This window comes from Polypterus senegalus, chromosome 2, assembly GCF_016835505.1.
Source record: "Polypterus senegalus isolate Bchr_013 chromosome 2, ASM1683550v1, whole genome shotgun sequence".
NCBI lineage: Eukaryota > Metazoa > Chordata > Cladistia > Polypteriformes > Polypteridae > Polypterus > Polypterus senegalus.
In genome coordinates, this window is record NC_053155.1 from 94,813,891 (window position 1) to 94,833,708 (window position 19,818).

General features: G+C 37.9%; 1 protein-coding gene across 1 annotated transcript in view; it reads left to right on the forward strand.

Moving 5' to 3' along the window:
* The window catches only part of LOC120523157 (cytoplasmic dynein 2 heavy chain 1), a 417,821-nt gene that overhangs the window by 343,289 nt on the left and 54,714 nt on the right, over positions 1-19,818 (forward strand). Inside the window, exons 84-86 of the mRNA XM_039744175.1 lie at positions 2,617-2,733; positions 9,256-9,465; positions 17,781-17,870. Coding sequence (XP_039600109.1) covers positions 2,617-2,733; positions 9,256-9,465; positions 17,781-17,870 — 417 coding nt within the window. The remainder of the gene's footprint in view (positions 1-2,616; positions 2,734-9,255; positions 9,466-17,780; positions 17,871-19,818) is intronic.

The window sequence follows — 19,818 nt, forward strand, 5'->3', positions numbered from 1 at the left end:
AACATATTTATTAAACCATAAATGGATTTTTATTGAATCATTTTAATCTAAGCACTTACTCAGTGATTTGGATTTTTTAACTAAACATGAACCAATTGATTCAAATCACTTTGGTGAATTCTAGATTTCACATCACTAGGTAGTAATTTTAGCAGGTGGGAATTAAGGGGAAGTGCATTTAGGACTGAATTCTGAAAGGACTTTTTTACACAAACTGTTACAAATTCTCACAACTATCTACCAAGTCATGTAGCAGAAACCTTGGCAACCAGAAGTGACTGGATGAGATATTGGGACAGCTTAGCTATTCGCTAAAATGCACTAGATGGACTGAAAGGTCTCCTATCATTTGTCAAATTTCTTATGTTTTTACGTGGCTGTTTGAAACACAAGTTTTAAATTGGAGTTGTGCTACTCATGTAAGAGTGTTGACATGTAGCGGTCCTGTTGGAAAGTGAGCTCATACAATCAAAGTTGAGCTGAGTTCTCTTCAGCTTAGCATTTGTTAATACTATAATACTATAGTATACTATAAACCTACTATAAAACTACAATTTTCTACTGCTAGCATTTCAGAGTAAATATATATCTTTATATTTCAAAGAATAATATAGAAAATAACTTGTAGCTTGTCATGTGAACATACGCTAGACAGTCAGTTCATCATGTTTTTTGCCACCTGTTGCTTGATAAACTTTCCACTCTGTTTTTTGATTCCTTGGGGGTTGATAGACTCAAAGCCTCCATCATGTCCTCCAACTACTACACTGTCAAAACATTTTACATTCAGACAATGAAGCACTTAATGCCATTGTACAAGGTTTTGTGCACAGTGAAACAGAAACATGTCTCACATCTGTACTCTGAAATCACTAGCCAACATTGCTAACATGTGGCAATATCGATTTACTGATTCCCCCACCCCAGTCTTGATCCATAGCCCTTTGTAAGCACAGCTACTTGTTTTTTTGCTTAGAGAGTAGATGAACTTAGTCCTGTCATTTGTTACTATTTCAGATCCTTGACAAGGTCACCAGTCTTTTACACTGACACAAGTTCACGTTCTGTAATTCCACATTGCCTCATTTTAACAATAACCTATTCCTATCCATGGAATAAACTCTGACTAAGTATTTTTGGTGTTCACCTATTCTGGTAGATGAATAAACACTGTTGTACATAAAAAGCTCAACAGGGTTGCAATTCCTGACCTTGTCATTTAGACAAGTTTGGGTCCCACTATAAGAACTGCATGCAGTTCCACTTAAATTATTTATCTTCTCTCATATAATTACACACACCCATTTAAATTATTTATCTTTTCTCATATAATTACACACACATACACACAATTAGTTTGTAGCTGCCTAATGCACAAAATGTGAATATCTTTGTTTGCAAATATAGTGCTATTACTCTCTGAGCATTATTTACATAAGAAATGTAGGTGTACTTAATAAAATTATTCTTCAGGGTGCTCATTAATTGTTTTATCACTAATTGTTTCTGTACAGCAGCCATACCACATGCACTTGAGAACATATCATCCACCTGAAGCTAAACATGTTCAGCCCTGGCCTGTACTTGGGTGAGAGACCATCTAGGATAACCTTGGGCTGCTGCTGGAATAGATGTTGGTGAAGCGAGCACGGGGATGCTTACCCTGTAGCCTGTATGTGGATCCCAATGGCCTAGTGCATTGACTGGGACAATGTGTTGTAACATGGTGCCATCCTTTGGATGAGATGTAAAATCAAGGTCCTGACTCTCTGTGGTCATTAAAGGTCCCTGGGCATCTTTTGAAAGAGGTTTATTCCAATGTCCTGGCTAAATTGCCCTCCATTGCCTAGTCATTTTGGCCGCCTAATCATCCCCTGTCTCTAATTGGCTATCTCTCTCTTTCTCTCTCTCTCTCTCTCATCACTTCACCTCCTAATAGCTAACATGTGGTGAACGTACTGGCACAATAATGTCTGCTGTCACATCATCCACGTGGATGCTACACATTGGTGATTAAAGTGGTTCCCCTCTATCTAAGTGCTTTGAGTAGCACGAAAAGTTGTATATACATGTAAACAATTATTTTTAATAATAATATTATTTACAACAAAGTGGTGTTGAAGTGTACTTGTTTTGAATTATATATATATTTTTGTAATTGCTATGTAAAAATATGAAATATTTAGTGAGTATACTATGTGTCATATTCTTATGAAATAATGCATATTTCTTTTGTTAAATAATAAATATCACTTTTTAAGCTATCAATCTTGTAATTTATATGTAGACCTTAATTATCTTGTATAATAACTTTGACAAGTAATTTAGTGGTACAACAATTTTCATTCTTTGCTTGTTTAAAACTTAAACATTAATGTTTTCCTTATTCAGAGAATAAAGCATTAAATAACCAACTACACTTAAATTTAACATTTAAATCTTAATAGTGTAAACCAGAGTGGGCTGCTATATAATGTTGTTTTATGTGATAAATATTTATTCCTTATATTGGGATTGTCTGCTCTTGTGTTTTCAGTGAGCTTCATTTTAAAATCTGTTAATGCTAAAAGTAGACTGACACATTAACACTTTGTTCCATTAACTCTTTATTTCTAGGTAATTTCCCAACTGCGAATCCTAAACAGATCAGTCACAGCTGGCTCTAAGTTCGACAGGGAAATTTGGACAAACGAGCTTTCCCCAGTCCTTAACCTCTGGAAAAAGCTTAATACGGTAAGACATTAGATAGATGAAAAAAGGATTGCCTTTTGTGAGAATAATTGAGCTGTCCTCAGGTTTAGGGTTGACACTAGCAAAACATTGCAAGGACTTTTATTAACATGTCAGTCTTTTTGAGGCTCATTCTAGTTTTTTGAAATATTAGATCAAAATCAGAACAGCAACTAGCTTTTGCAATTGTGTATACTTGATATATTTGAGATCTTTATCAATTATATTTACAAAGATTTTTCTAATTTTAACATTAAATGCTATTTAAATGCTTAATTAAAATAGAAGAACAAACACTGAAATGTCTTTTCTGAGCAGTAAACAGTCAGCACTGGATTATTGCTGGATTCTTTTGTCTTTGTAGAAAATCAACTTGATTTTTATATATATAATATATTATATATTATATATATAATATTGTGGCCACCAGGGAGCTCCAGCCACCCAAAACACCCGAACACACCAGACAGAGGCACAAGTGTTGCACAGCACAGGTTTATTTCAGTGGGGAAGTGCTTTTTCCTCGTTCCTTACAACAGCACAGCCTGAATTTCTTGCTACATTAGCCACTTTTAGGATCCTACAGGATCGAGGTGCGCACTTCAATTTTTGTTTAATGGTGCATTGTCGTGAATCAAAATGCCAACATACAAATGCATTCGTGGTGCTTTTATATTCCCCAAAGTAATGACGTGATACATTTTAAAAGTCTCACATACCATCTTCTGTGCTGTCTTTTTTTTTTTTTTTTTGGCACCTTTACAATATCGTCAGAATGTACGGCGACGTATTTGAGCCAGAGATTTGATCCACAGAGAATAAAAATAAGGTCATAATGAAAATGTCTATTTTGTGATTAAAGTAAAAATCACAATCACCCAATCCCAAACCAACAGGTGCTGTTCAGGCTTTTTAAGTATGTGGAGTACCGCGCGGAAAGCATATCGCGCGACAGAGCAGCCGCAAGTAAGCCTAGCAAGTAAAGGAGCAATTTCAAGGTATTCTCTCAGTGTTTTCTGGTCGAAATTGTATGTAAATCAGAGACGTGGGTCCTTTCTTCTGACTGCATTGTGATATTCCTGTATACATATGGCAAGTGTACAGTATACTGGCTGAAACATGGCTGTCCAATATTAGCGCCATTAACAGATATTTGGACATGAACCCAGCATATGCAGGCTTGAAAAGAAGAACATGCAAATAAGTAAGACTTCCTGACCAACACCCTCCAAACCCCATCTTATGCGTCTGAGCCTTCCCCCTCTTTTTCTGGTCTGTTTAGATCCAGTTCACCCTCTTCTCTCAAGATTATACCTTAAACCTTTGTATAAAATCTTCATTTTCTTGGCAGTCTGTCACAAGCAATAACCTTCATTCACACACACACACAGTTGTTATCTAAGCTCAAAATATACAAAGTGTCATAATGCCACATTTTTATTAGGTTATAATATTGCTTTTTACCCTGAAAATATTTATGCTACGTACAACAAGAGAAGCTGCAGTTCATTTTACCAAGCTTTCTTGAACAAATATAACATCAGTATGCATGGCTTTCTGTGCACCCAATACCTCTAAAACCACTTGCGGTATTCAGTGTTGATCATTAGAGGCTATACACAGAAATGTAACAGATGAAATTGCTTTTATAATGTTTCATTTGGCATTTTCTTCTAGTGTCTTTAAATTGCATCTCCATCACATGAAAGGGTATTGAGGTTTGAAATCTGGAAGAAAAATAAAACGCTTAACAAACTTTCAACTGCATTAGTGATTTATTAATATTTTGGTAGACCTCCTAATTTGAGGTCTAAGAGATTGTATGTAACCTAACAGACAATTTCAAATGCTGCTGCTTTCTGTTGTGGAGTGATATATATTTTTAAAAACATTTCTTTTTATCACTTAATCCTATAAGTTCCATTTGTCATCCTATGTTACAGAATCATTCTGTGTCTTATCCACTATTTTTTATAAAGTCATTCTATCAATTATGAATGTGGTCACAGCTTGTAGCCAAAGATTGATGCTAATGGTATCGGCTCTGACTCAACACAAACCTTTTTTGAAAAGAATATCTGCAATGGGACAGAGATTTTAGCACTGTGTCCTCAGAGATTCTGCATCCATGGTTCAAATCTCATTGCTTGTTGTTGACTGTATGGAGTTTACATGTTCTACTTGTGTCTTCATGTGTTTTCTTTGAGAGACTCCAGTTTGTATCCCATGTCACCATATGTGTTAAATTAATTAAGACTTCAAAGTTAGACCTGTATGAATACTAGTACTGTATAAGTGTGTCTACTCGAGACCCTGCACTGGACTGGCTCACTTTCCAGAACCAGTTCCTGTCTTTTGCCTTGCATCGTCAAGAGAAGCCTGGGTCCCTGTGACCCTGAATATGAGATTTAGAAGGTCTGAAAGTGTTACGTTTCCCATAAAAAAATATATCTACAGTGGTTGTTTGTAATCTGGGGTGCTGCCCACAGTATTTTAAAAACTATACCCAAATTAATTAGGTAATATATATTTATATTATATAAATAATAATGAAATAAATTTATTTTTAAATAAAGGTATGCCATGGAAATAATAGTGCAGCACACCTGGGTCTGAACCTGAGAAGGACATTCTCCACAGGTGGTCAAGACCTGTCAGGGGAGGATTACCTGGAGAATCTGGCATAAAAGCAGCTCTGTGATCACTATGTTTCAGACACAGCACTTTGAGCACTTCAGACATGTTTGCAGTGTGCTAGAGTCCATCTGCCCCGGGTGTGTGGTCACTAGCGAGCCCCACAGGACTGGTGGATAGTGGGCATACGAGTTCCCTCTGAGGCAGAGAGGAGCGGGCAAAAGGGTGATGCAGTTAGGAAATGTCACCAAAGTGCTCACTAAGTGCTGTGTCTGTGAATGCTTATCTCAGAGCTACATTTTTACCAGCTTCTCCAGTAGTCCCGCCTCTGTGAGCAGTTGAGCAAGTGTATGAGATATATATGTGTTTGTGGTTAGTAAGACAGCAGTGTGCCTTGGAATGATTTTGGTTACAAAAAGTGGGCCACTACAAAAACAAATGTTGGGAATCACTGATCTAGACAATAGTATGAGGCAAATTCTTTGGCAAGCTTAGCAAAATGACTCAATTTAATCAGAAAGTAATTGAGTAATGTTCAGGGTTAAAGAAAAGGAGGGCAAATGTTATGTTCAAGAAAATACAGGTACCCTGATTGTAAAGGCAGAATAAGATTTAGGTTGGACTTATGGATGTAGTACAAGACAGTTGGGGGGTGAGTTATGTTTTAAGATGTGGGGATCTGTGGATCTTACAATGTAAATTTGTGGCCAGGTACTGGACAGGATAAGATGTGCATTGGCACTATGATGAAGATCACAAGAACATGTAGAATGACAAGACAGGTACATATGAAAGACACTATGTAATAGATACATAAATGTGACATGCACTATATAATAGATAAGTGCTGCTTCATTTTGTACCCCCAAAAACAGAGCCACACGCACATTTATTTCACCTGCTGCCACTGTGTGTGTTTGTGTGTCTATATACTGTATAGGGGTTATAGGGCTATTATACCAGCTATTGCATTATAGGCAATTGAATAGAATGAAGGTAAAGTTCATTTATTTGTTTAAAAATATACAATACTTATTTTAGCAGCATATTTAGCTTTGAAACATATGATAAAAGGCTCTTTTTATGCAGCTTTTTAAAGCAGATAATCAGGAAAATGAACAAAAGTAGTGCTTGCAGGGTGGATGGACCAGATTCATGTAGCTGTCTATGTTCATTCAACATTTTACTTTAATTTATCATTTGTGGTGGAGTAATAGCACTGACCACTTTGGTGGTCTTCAATGGTTCAGACAATGTAAATGAGACATGTTTCAACCAGAACTATTTTTTCCATATATACAAGTAAGCTAAGATGAACTAAAGAATTAATTGCCATTCTGGCTTTATCATTAAACTCTGTAATCATTGCAAACACTCAAATGTAACTAAATGTAATTTTTACCATAGCCAACCAGATATATATTTAATGTTAAATTTCAGCTACCATTACTTTTGACATTGCATTTTATCAGCTATGTATGAAAATCTGTATGCTATAATTTCTTTTAAATCTAAATTTCTCTAATATATTCTGAATTTGTGATATTTTGTGTCTGAGGATAGTATAGTTTGCTTAATTGATTTTGCAGACTACCAGTGGCGCTCAATCAACAGTGGTGGAAATTAATGGGTGATTTGAGACATCTGAATTTACAGTGCATCCAGAAAGTATTCACAGCACATCACTTTTTGCACATTTTGTTATGTTACAGATTAAATTCATTTCTTTCCTCAGAATTCTACACACAACACCCCATAATGACAACGTGAAAAAAGTTTACTTGAGGTTTTTGTAAATTTATTAAAAATAAAAAAACTGAGAAATCACATGTACATAAGTATTCACAGCCTTTGCTCAATACTTTATGTCGATGCACCTTTGGCAGCAATTACAGCCTCAAGTATTTTTGAATATGATGCCACAAGCTTGGCACACCTATCCTTGGCCAGTTTCGCCCATTGCTCTTTGCAGCACCTCTCAAGCTCCATCAGGTTGGATAGGAAGCATTGGTGCATAGCCATTTTAAGATCTCTCCAGAGATGTTCAATCGGATTCAAGTCTGGGCTCTGGCTGGGCCACTCAAGGACATTCACAGAGTTGTCCTGAAGCCACTCCTTTGATATCTTGGCTGTGTGCTTAGGGTCGTTGTCCTGCTGAAAGATGAACCGTTGTCCCAGTCTGAGGTCAAGAGCGCTCTGGAGCAGGTTTTTATCCAGGATGTCTCTGTACATTGCTGCAGTCATCTTTCCCTTTATCCTGACTAGTCTTCCAGTTCATGCCGCTGAAAATCATCCCCACAGCATGATGCTGCCATCACCATGCTTCACTGTAGGGATGGTATTGGCCTGGTGATGAGTGGTGCCTGGTTTCCTCCAAATGTGACACCTGGCATTCACACCAAAGAGTTCAATCTTTGTCTCATCAGACCAGAGAATTTTGTTTCTCATTGTCTGAGAGTCCTTCAAGTGCCTTTTGGCAAACACCAGGCAGGCTGCCATGTGCCTTTTACTAAGGAGTGGCTTCTGTCTGGCCACTCTACCATGCAGGCCTGATTGGTGGATTGCTGCAGAGATGGTTGTCCTTCTGGAAGGTTCTCCTCTCTCCACAGAGGACCTCTGGAGCTCTGACAGAGTGACCACTGGGTCCTTGGTCACCTCCCTGACTAAGGCCCTTTTCCCCCGATCGCTCAGTTTAGATGGCCAGCCAGCTCTAGGAAGAGTCCTGGTGCTTTCAAACTTCTTCCACTTACGGATGATGGAGGCCACTGTGCTCATTGGGACCTTCAAAGCAGCAGAGATTTTTTACCTTCCCCAGATTTGTGCCTCGAGACAATCCTGTCTCGGAGGTCTACAGACAATTCCTTTGACTTCATGCTTGGTTTGTGCTCTGACATGAACTGTCATCTGTGGGAACTTATATAGACAGGTGTGTGCCTTTCCAAATCATGTCCAATCAACTGAATTTACCACAGGTGGACTCCAATGAAGCTGCAGAAACATCTCAAGGATGATAAGAGGAAACAGGATGCACCTGAGCTCAATTTTGAGCTTCATGGCAAAGGCTGTGAATACTTATGTACATGTGCTTTCTCAATTTTTTTATTTTTAATAAATATGCAAAAACCTCAGGTAAACTTTTTCCACGTTATCATTATGGGGTGTTGTGTGTAGAATTCTGAGGAAAAAATAAATTTAATCCATTTTGGAATAAGGCTGTAACATAACAAAATGTGGAAAAAGTGATGCGCTGTGAATACTTTTCGGATGCACTGTATAGTGACCTGGTATTACTCAGAGTGTTATTAATAAAATCAAATCAGAATTCTGCAATAGATATCAGCTCTAAAGTAACATTTTAAACCTTTTTGGGGTGTTTCAAATATTTTTTATAAATCAACTGCATATTTTTTATTTATTTGTGGGCAACCTTTTAGAATAGCTTACTTCATTAATGAGAGTCAGTCGGTGAACATTCTGCTAAATATTGTTTTATGCATTTTTATCAAGAATTGGCTATTCATTTTACTTTTGTTTTATCTGTTAAATTTAGAATTAGGTAGGAAATAATTTGTTTTCTTGAATTTATTTTAATTCACAAAACTATATTGTTATATCACCATTGTCTCATGCAATTTCTTTTTCATTATACCTTATATGATGAGTTGTTTAAAAAGATTTATTAAAAAATAAAATGTATTAACTCTCAAGCTTTTAGTATTTTAAAGCTGTATACTTAGCCTTTAGCATAAGCTGTTGCACGCCAGAAATAATTTCCATTACCAGTTTATGAGCGCATTGTTCACCAAAATCAATATGCAATTTGTTTAAAGACAACTAACTTTGTCAAATTAATGACCCTGTCATCAGTTGGTCTATTCTTGTCTTTTTTAGGGCTCAGCACTCATACATCAGAAAGTCTTGCCTCCAAGTGAAAGGCAGGGCTCCCCAGTTCTGTCTTTTATAATTCTTGAGCAGTTTAATGCTATCCGCCTGGTGCAGAGCATTCATCAGTCCCTGGCAGCACTCAGCAAAGTTATCAGAGGAACTTCCCTGCTGACTTTGGAGGTTCAAACACTTGCCACAGCACTTCTAAACCAAGAGGTAAGAATAGTTTCTGTGTATGTAATTGTAGATTTGGCCCGCAGTTCTATAATTTTGTATTGATACATTAACAGCAATATCATATAAATATACAGAACTTAATTTCCTGAACTTAGTGAAAGTCATCCATTATTTTTTTCCATTATTATATTAGAGTACTTATGTCAACATCACACTACAAATCTCTCTCAGAAAAATACACACTTATGGCCCATCTTCATCAGAAACAGACTCTGTCCAATCATTTTAGTGTCATTATTAATTGTCTACTCACTTTGCCTTGCAGCATGTTGCAAGTTCAGACTACACCAAGCACCCCAAAGTGATGATATCCAGAATGTCATAGAGGGTCTCCAAAAAACATTTTTTATTTCCACAGTGTTTCCATAGAACATGACACTTAATACGTTAGTGACACTAAACTTTAACCAAAGGATGGATTTTCTGAGGAACTGCTGCAGTGGCCTCTTTGGTCTACAAACATTTGGATCTCTGTCTTGATAAAACAGTATGAATCACAGAATGAAACTTATGTTACTATAACCTGGCTCAGAAACAATTTAGTTTTGTACAGTTTATAACTATAATAAATGAGAAATATAACCATAAATTAATCTTTGCCAACCTTGATAAATAAAACCATCCACCGGTTACCAACCAAAAGGTTGTCTTGTGTTTACCCAAGAAACCAATGTTCAAATGTCTATTCCTTAATATACAGTATAACCCAGTATCAGCACTAGCTCCCCTCTAAATCTCTGCCACAGCAAAGCCTTTGATATTGCCAAGGCTATAGCACAAAACAAAAAGGATGGATCAATCCTACTTGACACTTTTGGTTTCTAAGATTAATATTTTTAGTAACTTTGAAGCTAGGGTAAAGCCAGCAAACATACTTGTTAGCATATGCATTTCTGGTTGTTTGTGTTACTTGAATTGCAAGTGATTTATAGATTTCCCTTCCTAAATTTCAAGCAAAAACCAAACTTGCAAAGTAAACTTCCATTAATTCACAGCATCTATCAGCACATATACATATATATATATTGTCCTGCGTAGCACAGTGGTACATTTGAAGCACTGCTGTCACATAGTAAATATCGCAGGTTTTGTGTCCCAGGTACTCCCCGCGTAAAGTTTGCATGTTCTACCTGTGTGTGAGTTTCCTCTGGGTGCTCCACTTTCCTCTCGCATTCCAAAGACGTGCAGATTAGGTAGACTGGAATTGCCTTACTTTGTGTGAATGTGTTTGGCATGCAATGGATTGGAACTTTGTCTAGGAATCATTCCTTTAGAACATTAGAACAATCTAGACAAGAACAGGCCATTCAGCTTAACAAAGCTCACCGCTCCTATCCACTTAATTCTTCAAAAATAGCATCTCACGATGAATGTTGCATGCTGTCTGTCCAGACACTAGGGAAGCACCCCGAGAATATGAGTGTGCCTCCATCTGTATCACCCCCGGACCAGGGCTGCGTTGCATAATTAAAGGGCATGCTCTAAAGTTCCTGTCTTTTTGCAAAGCTTGCATCTTTTGTCTTCGAATCAACCTCACCTGTGATGAATTGCAGGTGACAATAAAATGCCTTTCATTTTTTATTTAATTTTTGGCATTCTCCTTTTCTTAGATGCTGTTAGCCTGGAGAAATGACCACACATGCACAACACCACATCAAGCATTATGAGCTCAAATGAATGGTTTGGTCAGGAAAAAGAGTACTTTAGTGATAATCCACTGTTTTCCAGTCTGCTTTATTTAACTGTTGAGAATTCAACTGTACTCACCCCTGCTCTTTAGAAAACTGCTCGTTTGATTCAAGGCTTCATTTGTTTCAAATGAATGTCATCACTGTCACTGTGGCTTTATTTGGATAAAATTGTATTATTTTGTTTTTAGGATTTGCATATTCAAAGTAGGGCGGCACGGTGGCGCAGTGGTAGCGCTGCTGCCTCGCAGTTAGGAGACCCGGGTTCGCTTCCCGGGTCCTCCCTGCGTGGAGTTTGCATGTTCTCCCGTGTCTGCGTGGGTTTCCTCCGGCACTCGGTTTCCTCCCACAATCCAAGACATGCAGGTTAGGTGGATTGTCGATTCTAAATTGGCCCTAGTGTGTGCTTGGTGTGTGGGTGTGTTTGTGTGTGTCCTGCGGTGGGTTGGCACCCTGCCCAGGATTGGTTCCTGCCTTGTGCCCTGTGTTGGCTGGGATTGGCTCCAGCAGACCCCCGTGACCCTATTCGGATTCAGCGGGTTAGAAAATGGATGGATGGATGGATATTCAAAGTACTTCAAACAAATGTATACAAGACTGATTCAAAAAGTTTTCGGTAACTATATACGAAGTGTTATTGTCCATTGCTGTGTAGATAATTTGGGAATAAAATTTGTATTTTACCTAGACACACTTGAGTGCAGTTTGAGCCTGAAACGTCTGGTAAAAAATGAAAATAAGCCAAGCTTCTGTTCATAATCTGTTTCTGTGTCTAGACTAAAACCAAGATAAATTATTTTTCTGTTTTTAAAATTACATTTAAAAATAAAAATGAAATAACTGAAAAGTACACAGAACTCACAATAAGTAATGTCCTCCTGTTTCTCAAGTGCAAACATGAACTTCTGTAGTACTGTAAAGGACACTGAGGACTATTGTGATTTTAGGGCATAGATGTGCATTTATACATTACCTGTATCAGGAACATTCATCAACCATGTTACAAAATAGAAGCAGAATTATTTAGAAGAGCTACAAAGAACAGGTACCAAACACTTTATACTGTACATAGCTTAATGTGCTTGCATGTGAGAGATGTTCTGCAGAGTATTTATCTTTCTAGCATCTTTCTTTTTATTTCCCAGCAAAGATAATGTTACTGGTACAACATACTAGAATTATAATATCTGTTTGTTATTCCAAAACCAAACTATAGACATATCTAATAAAATGCATTATTCAACCAAATGGCAATGTTTATTTGTATTTATGGGTCATCAAGAACATTCTAATTACTTTATTATAGTAGCTGAATAGATGGCACATATTATGTAATTTACACAACAATAATTTGCATCAGGATTAGCCTGCTTTACATGAAAAGCCTGCAGTTGGGGAAAGCACAACATGCACTTTGCATTCAATAACAAAACAATTAAGAATGCAGTGATAACAAATTCAACTACACAAAAAGGAAAATTTTGCAATCATTTATCGACTGTCTTCCTCCTCCACCAGCAGTCTCACAAAAATCACAGTCACTAGTTTGCTTGGACTGAATCTATTCTTGCTAAAGCCAAACACACAGTGCAGAACTGGATTTGGAGGACGCTCAGTATAGAGTGCTGGAGTGGCTGGCTGTCACAAGTGACGCGCTTAACATTCCATGCTGCAGTGAGGCATACCTGAGCGGCAAACTGTACAGCTACAAACAACTTCGTAGGCATTAGCATTATCTCTGTTTTATATCTCAATTCAACTAATAAAAATAGGCCAATCACCAGATTTAAACACAACAAGAGGAGATATAAATAATTAATAAATCATTTGCCTTACCACTCAGTGCTTATTACCAATCCTAGCCAGGAAAAAAATAGAATTCAACTGGCCTTCTTAATTCTGTGACTTGGCTCTCCCATACCTCTGCCAACTAACTTTAGACAAAAGGATTTATTGATGTAAAAGGGTATTGGCAGTAGCTTGAATGGGTAAGGGGGCTAAGGAGAGAACAGCGGCTGTATACAACAGGACACCGAAATGTAATAATGGACATATAGTTATAATGCCAAATGAAAAATGTGACCAAATTTTAAATTACAGAAACTTACATGAACACATTTTCTTAATGGTTTATTATTTTTAAATAATTTATAGAGTAATGTGTGAGAAATATAAAATGTTTGTTTTTTATGTCACATTTTCCACTTGTATTTGTAATAATCAGAAACAATTAAAACATAACAACAGTGTTGGATCAAATTGGGCTATATTAATTGTTTTAGATATGGCTTTTGACCTGGCATTACACTCAACAGACTTTTTCATTAGCTAGGATAATAGTCTGCATGAGAACAAATGTTGTAAATTAATCTGCAAAGATTTTATAAAGTTGAGCGTTATATCCTGATTCCAGAATAGCCTTACATAACCCATGCCCAGAATAATTATAAAAAAAATCCATGAAGTCTTTGGTTTAACTCATCAACAGCCTTTAATTATAAAGTATCTCTGCAAAGAGAAAAACACTACAATGTTAGTATAATCAAACTATATAAACAGAAATTGTAGAAAGTTTATAGCATACAGTAGTTGTACAAGAGTTTGAGTTTGCCCATGTTGATCAAACACAGGAAACTCTGCAATCTACTTGTGACTTTACGCTGTAGGAAGATAAGTAAATAAATCAAGACAACAGGTAACATTCAATGTGGCTTTTTTATAAGTAACATATAGGCAGTCCCCGGGTTACGTACGAGATAGGTACTGTAGGTTTGTACTTAAGTTGTATGTAAGTCGGAACAGGTACATTATTTTAATAAATACTATTGTTGACCGACTGTAACCAAGTGCTCTGCCAATGAATTATGGAGTTTCACCCCTTTCTGACATTTTTATTATTTCTACTTTATTTTCAATGGTGATGGATTTTCTCTTCTTTACTGTATCACCAGCACGTGCATCAGATTTGTGTTTCAGAGACATTCTTGAAGGGTGAAGACAAAAGGTTAAGATGAGCTCTTCTACACAGTGTTATACAGTACACGCTATCACAGCAGGAAGGCACCTTTCAGTACGTCTGATGTATTGACAAGAGACAACTTCCTGCTATGTGCGTAACAGTACAAGCAAGCTTGCTATTGAGAATGACTGGGGACGGCGACAGGGGGTTCATCGGCAGCCCACTTCACATTGACCTCCACTACAGTGCCTGCAGCGTCTGCCCACCAAGAACGAACACTGTGCGGCCAAATGCAGGTAGTGAATCGCCCAACCCCAATTCAACAGGCAGCCATCTGAGGCACACTACAATGCTACCTCCACCGCCCCATTCACCCTCAATGGCCTCCGTTTAGCTACAACCGGGTCACCGCTTGCAGTATTACCAGCCTTTTGTGCTGGGCGGGCAGTGAAACGCCCCCCTCCACTCCATCCAGCCTGCGTCCAGTCAGGAACAGTGGCTGTGGTGGCGTAGTGGGCAGGCAGCGAACCATCGTCCTGCACACGAGTGATAGCTGTGGCGCCGGTGACTATGGACCATGGGTCACCGCTTGCCGCCAGGAGCTGCCCGAGGGACACTACACTGCGTGAGCAGCGAAATTGCCCCCCTCCAGCCACCACTTGCAGCATCCCCAGACCGAAGATGTTGGAGCGGCAGATACTGAGGCACATGCGTCGCATCTGCAGCCTCGTTCGTAAGTCGTAGGTCGGATGTCCGTAATCTGGGGACTCCCTGTATATACAGTATTTTTGTAATATAAATACCATAACAAAACATAATCACAAATAGAACTTTGCCCCTTGGTGAGCACTGCATGCCTTGCTCATCCTCATCTGAGTTCACGTCTCTCTTGAAAACAGCAGTGTCAGATCGGGAGAAGCGTAAACGCGAGAGAATAAAACTGAATAAGAAAAAAAAAATGCTAACCTTTACAAGTACCATACATTTACACTGGCTATTGCAGACTCAAATCAAATGTGTTTTTTTTGTATAATTGTAACAATAAGATCAGTTCACTACTCAAAACGTAGATCGTTCTAGATGCTGAACACATATGAAATGCATGTGTTCCAAATGACAATATATTATTTACCCTATACAACTCCAGGCACATCACACCAAGATAAACAAGGCTTGAACTGGGAGAGCTTTTTGCTTAAGATGAACTCCGGCGGTGTGGGGAATGGGATGGCAGTCTGCTTGCTGCTTGTGCTGATTGGCACATTTACAAAACAAAAGATGCTGATTATAGAGGTGCAAAGGGATTTAAGGTGGGCCAGGATTACGAGTTTTTTCATAGGCTTCAGGGATTCTAGTGTTAAAGTAGACTGTCGTAAACGTCATCTTAAAACCGACCCAGTTGTTAATTGCTACGTGCTTCTGGGGCTTCCTCCTGACCTGACAGCAGCTATTGCCCCACAGAACTGATTAACTTTATGATATTCCAGCTTTCTGCACATTTGGAATCCTTTGATTTATACTTGATATCACTTTCATGATGAAATGCATTAAAGTATGTATGTTGCATTTTTCAGATAAGTCGTTAACTTCATTTAAATAACGAAAACTGATAATAATTATACATGTTGTGGTGACACGGTCTCCCTCGCAGGTAGTCACGTCCCTGGTGTTCCCAGCCTGAAGTTTGCATGATTCCTTGGTGGGTTTCCACAGTGTGCTCCAGTTTACTCACAAAAACATGTATGTATGTTCTTGTGTGCACCTTGCAGTGAGCTGATGCCCCATCCAGGGATTGTTTCTGTCTCGTGCCCAATGCTTGCAGGAGTGAGCACATCCCTGGATTGATTGATTTAATCATTAAACATCCTTTTCAGAGATATTGAGGCAAGGTGTCCTCGGAATTTAATGGGTGTTTCAGGGACTTCACAACACAGCGAAGCCAAACCTGTACTCAACATGATGATATCTCGCAGGAATCTTCCAGATTTATGTAAAGTACATTCTCAAATCTGAACAGTACAATGCTTGCATAGCAGTAGTGTCCACTGGAGCACGCATCGTGTCATGTGAAGTATAAACCTGGCCTAAGAATATCACATAGCAAAGAGTATCTTATACCTACATATGCAGCACTTAAAGCCATGCAAGGGAATCAGTAAATGGATTTCAGGTACAGATCAGCTCAGAAAAATGGTACTTGGCCTGATTTACAGAATTAAGAAAAACAGTAAAACTCTGCAAAATGTATTTTTCAATAAAATTCCTATGAATAGTAATATATTTTGTTATAACATTCACAAAGTTTTTTGTGCCACTCAAATAGTGTTGCTTTGCAGCCACATTTCCATCTTTGAGTTAATATCTTCATCACTGGCACACAGTACATAAAATGAAGATACCCTTTGGATTGGGAAAGTGCTACAAGTCATATGGGGCCAGGTCTAAAGAATATGGAAAGTGAGGAAGGAAATAATGTGAAGCAAAAGGAAAATGGTCATCAGCTTTAGTGCTTTCTTTCAGTCTGAATTCATTAACTCAAGATTATTCTTGGAACATTACAGGTGATTGTGCTCCATTTCAGGAGATGACACTCATCATATTTAATTGGTCATGGGGAATGGGTTCAGCTGACCCATACAGTAACTATAGTAATCCTTGTAGTTTGTTCTATCCCTAGCACTGTCACTCTTCACATTCTCCACTATCACCCACTCTACAGTGGAAGCATTTTGTTCATTTACTGATGATGAAGGGTAGCCATACCCTGAGTCATATTTTGCGGCCTAACTCTTGACTGTAGCATATGAAAGAGACTGGTCTTAGTACATGTCCGCTACTGTAGGTATGACTGAGTGAATTTCTCGTGGCATATTGTTGTCCAGTTCTAGATATAATAGAATGATTCATGATTTTAGCATTTTTTGGCTTTCATATTAACTTAGATATGAAATGAGAAACATACACTCTAAACCACAAATGCAAGAAACTTGTACTTCACATATTTTAACTCACAGAAAGTAATCTTTGGCCACAAATAAAATCATCACCCTATAATATCCTTCCAGTTTTGGCTTAAAACATTTTTCGTACATTTTAGTACTATGTCAGTGAATATGTTAAATAAAAATAGTTTCTTCATGCTAATAGCAGTGGAAATCACTTTTACCAATGTAACAGCTTTAAATATTCTGAGTTATGAAAATCTGAGTAAATGGCTAGTACCTTTAGTCATTTTGTTGAAGTTGAGTTTCACCAATACTTCATGGTCAGTTTGGTTTCGGTCTCTCAAGCTGATTGAACATTTCTTATGGAGTACAAATTGCAAGGTGAACTGAAACATATTTTCTTGTGTCGTTTTTGTCTAATTCCTTGTGACATTTTTAACTGGTTAGTTCATTATTCCTTCTGTTTCACCATCATTCAAGGGATCCTTATAAAAATGCTGAGCAGTTTTTGGAATTGTTTTTTTAAATAAACACTTCTGTCATGCCACTTTGTTGGACATTACCGTATTATCCTGTGCTTAGTCTTTTACATTTCTGCTTGACACTAGAACACCAAACCTCAGTGTGTAAGTATTAAATTAATAGTCACTAAATATTTAAATTGATTTTAGTAACTTGGTTCTTCTCTCTGATCCAATTCAGTGTCCAATTAACTGGCAGAACAAGTGGGAAGGGCCAGAAGATCCAATGCAGTACCTTAGAGCCGTTGTTGCCAGAGCTTTAGCTATTCAGGTAAGGAGAATCCACATTTGTTTGTGTTGAACAATATGTTCTGTTTTTTCTGTTTAGTGATGAATGTTCATATTATTGGGAGTCAAAAAACATTTTCAGTACAAGTTGCTGGACACTCATCCTTACAATGAAGAGCAGTATGAGAGTGTTTCAGAGTAGAATTTCTGCCCCTCTAGATTGAGAGGAACCAATTGAGATGGTTTGAACTGAGAAGGTGACCCCTAGGCAATTTCTGGACCTCACTTTTTTTTGCTCTGTTTGATGTTTTTTATTTTCTTATTTAATCTGTACGAAAGTCTTATATGTAAAATGATGTGCTATTGTGTGTTTTGTGAAATATCAATGTACTCTGTTATTCTTAAAAAAGAAAGGATATGTGAAGAGTTCTCATTGTATATTATGTTAGAATTTGTTTCATTAAAGAACTTTTCCAAATAGTTGTGAACATCAACACTGCACTCCTCTGAATACATTTAAGTAAGAAATAAAATGATCTATTGGCAAAGCAAATATACAGACATTCAATTGGAATTACTCACTCAAACACAGCATCCTCAGTTGTTCTGTTTCTACCATCTTCTGAACATGAAAAGCAATTATCAAAAGCAATTATCGTGCATTATCAAAAAAATGCACTTTGTTACACATAATTGCTTGGCTATAGTGTATATTTTTCCTTTTCTTATCATGCATGCAAAAGTTATGTCACACAAAACACATAACACTGAGTGTTGATTTATAATGTGAGCTTGCAGTGTACAATGTGCATGCAGGAGGACAGTGGCACCGGCTTTAAAAAAAAAAAAAAAACAATGCACTGCTTACAAGTAAAATTACATTCCTGTTTGCCTGTAAACAGTGCTTGAAGTGGGAACAAATTACTGTCAGTAATCTGTTTAGTCAGCTTCTTGTTCCTCTTCCCAATTCATTATTACTTCTACGTGAAAGGGCAAGGGGTCTCCCTTGGAGGTTGAAGCATGTGTATATTAGAATCCGACACTGAAGGTGGGGGGGTCCTCTTGAATCTATGAGCACCGCGATACATTAGCATTCACTTGAGGATTGGGGAACCCCTTGAAGCTTCAAGTGCCACTTATGCCAGCCCACTACAAGCACTGTCCGCAACACCAAACAGGTACTAACACACTACTTTCCAGTTTTGTCTGGCACCCAAATCTCAGTGCATAGCTTATGTAAGTCATAACACCACAAAGATAGTCTTCGGCTGCCTCATGACCCTACTCAGGATAATGAAAAAAGACAACTTGCATTAGCCTGGAGATCAGTCACTCACGAAGCAAGCGGACGTTCCATGATAAAAATGAGAGGCTTCAGGGGAGCCTTTAAAAAAGACAAACCTAACAAAGTCGCAAAAGAATTCCAACTTGTGTGGCCACAGTGAGTGATCATTTTAAGGATAGTGAGCTACCTGAAAGAGCAATATAAAAGAGAAAATATGGACACTCATAATCTGCAAGCACCACAATGGCACAGTGCTACAAATATACCTGCACTCTATCCATTCATACTTTGTGTATGATGCATTGGTCAGGATGCCTTCCCTAAACTAGCATAGCACAGGAATCTCACAATCCTCTTGACAGCTTCTTTATGAGGCATGCAAGATTTAAAAAAAGGCTACAGTTTAGCACTTTGAGGCTCAACCTTACTAAATAATCTACCATGTGAAAAGAAAAACAAAGTATTCAGTAAAAGACCCAGGTAGACAGTGACCTGGGTGTGGAATTGTAATCCAGCATTGATGAAAATGATTGTCAGTCAGTCAGTCATTATCCAACCCACTATATCCTAACACAGGGTCACAGGGGTCTGCTGGAGCCTATCCCAGCCAGTACAGGGTGTAAGGCAGGAACAAATCCCCGAGCTGGGCAAATGCATTGTCATTATTCAATTTATTGAAAGTATTTGAATATTACCATTCTTTAAA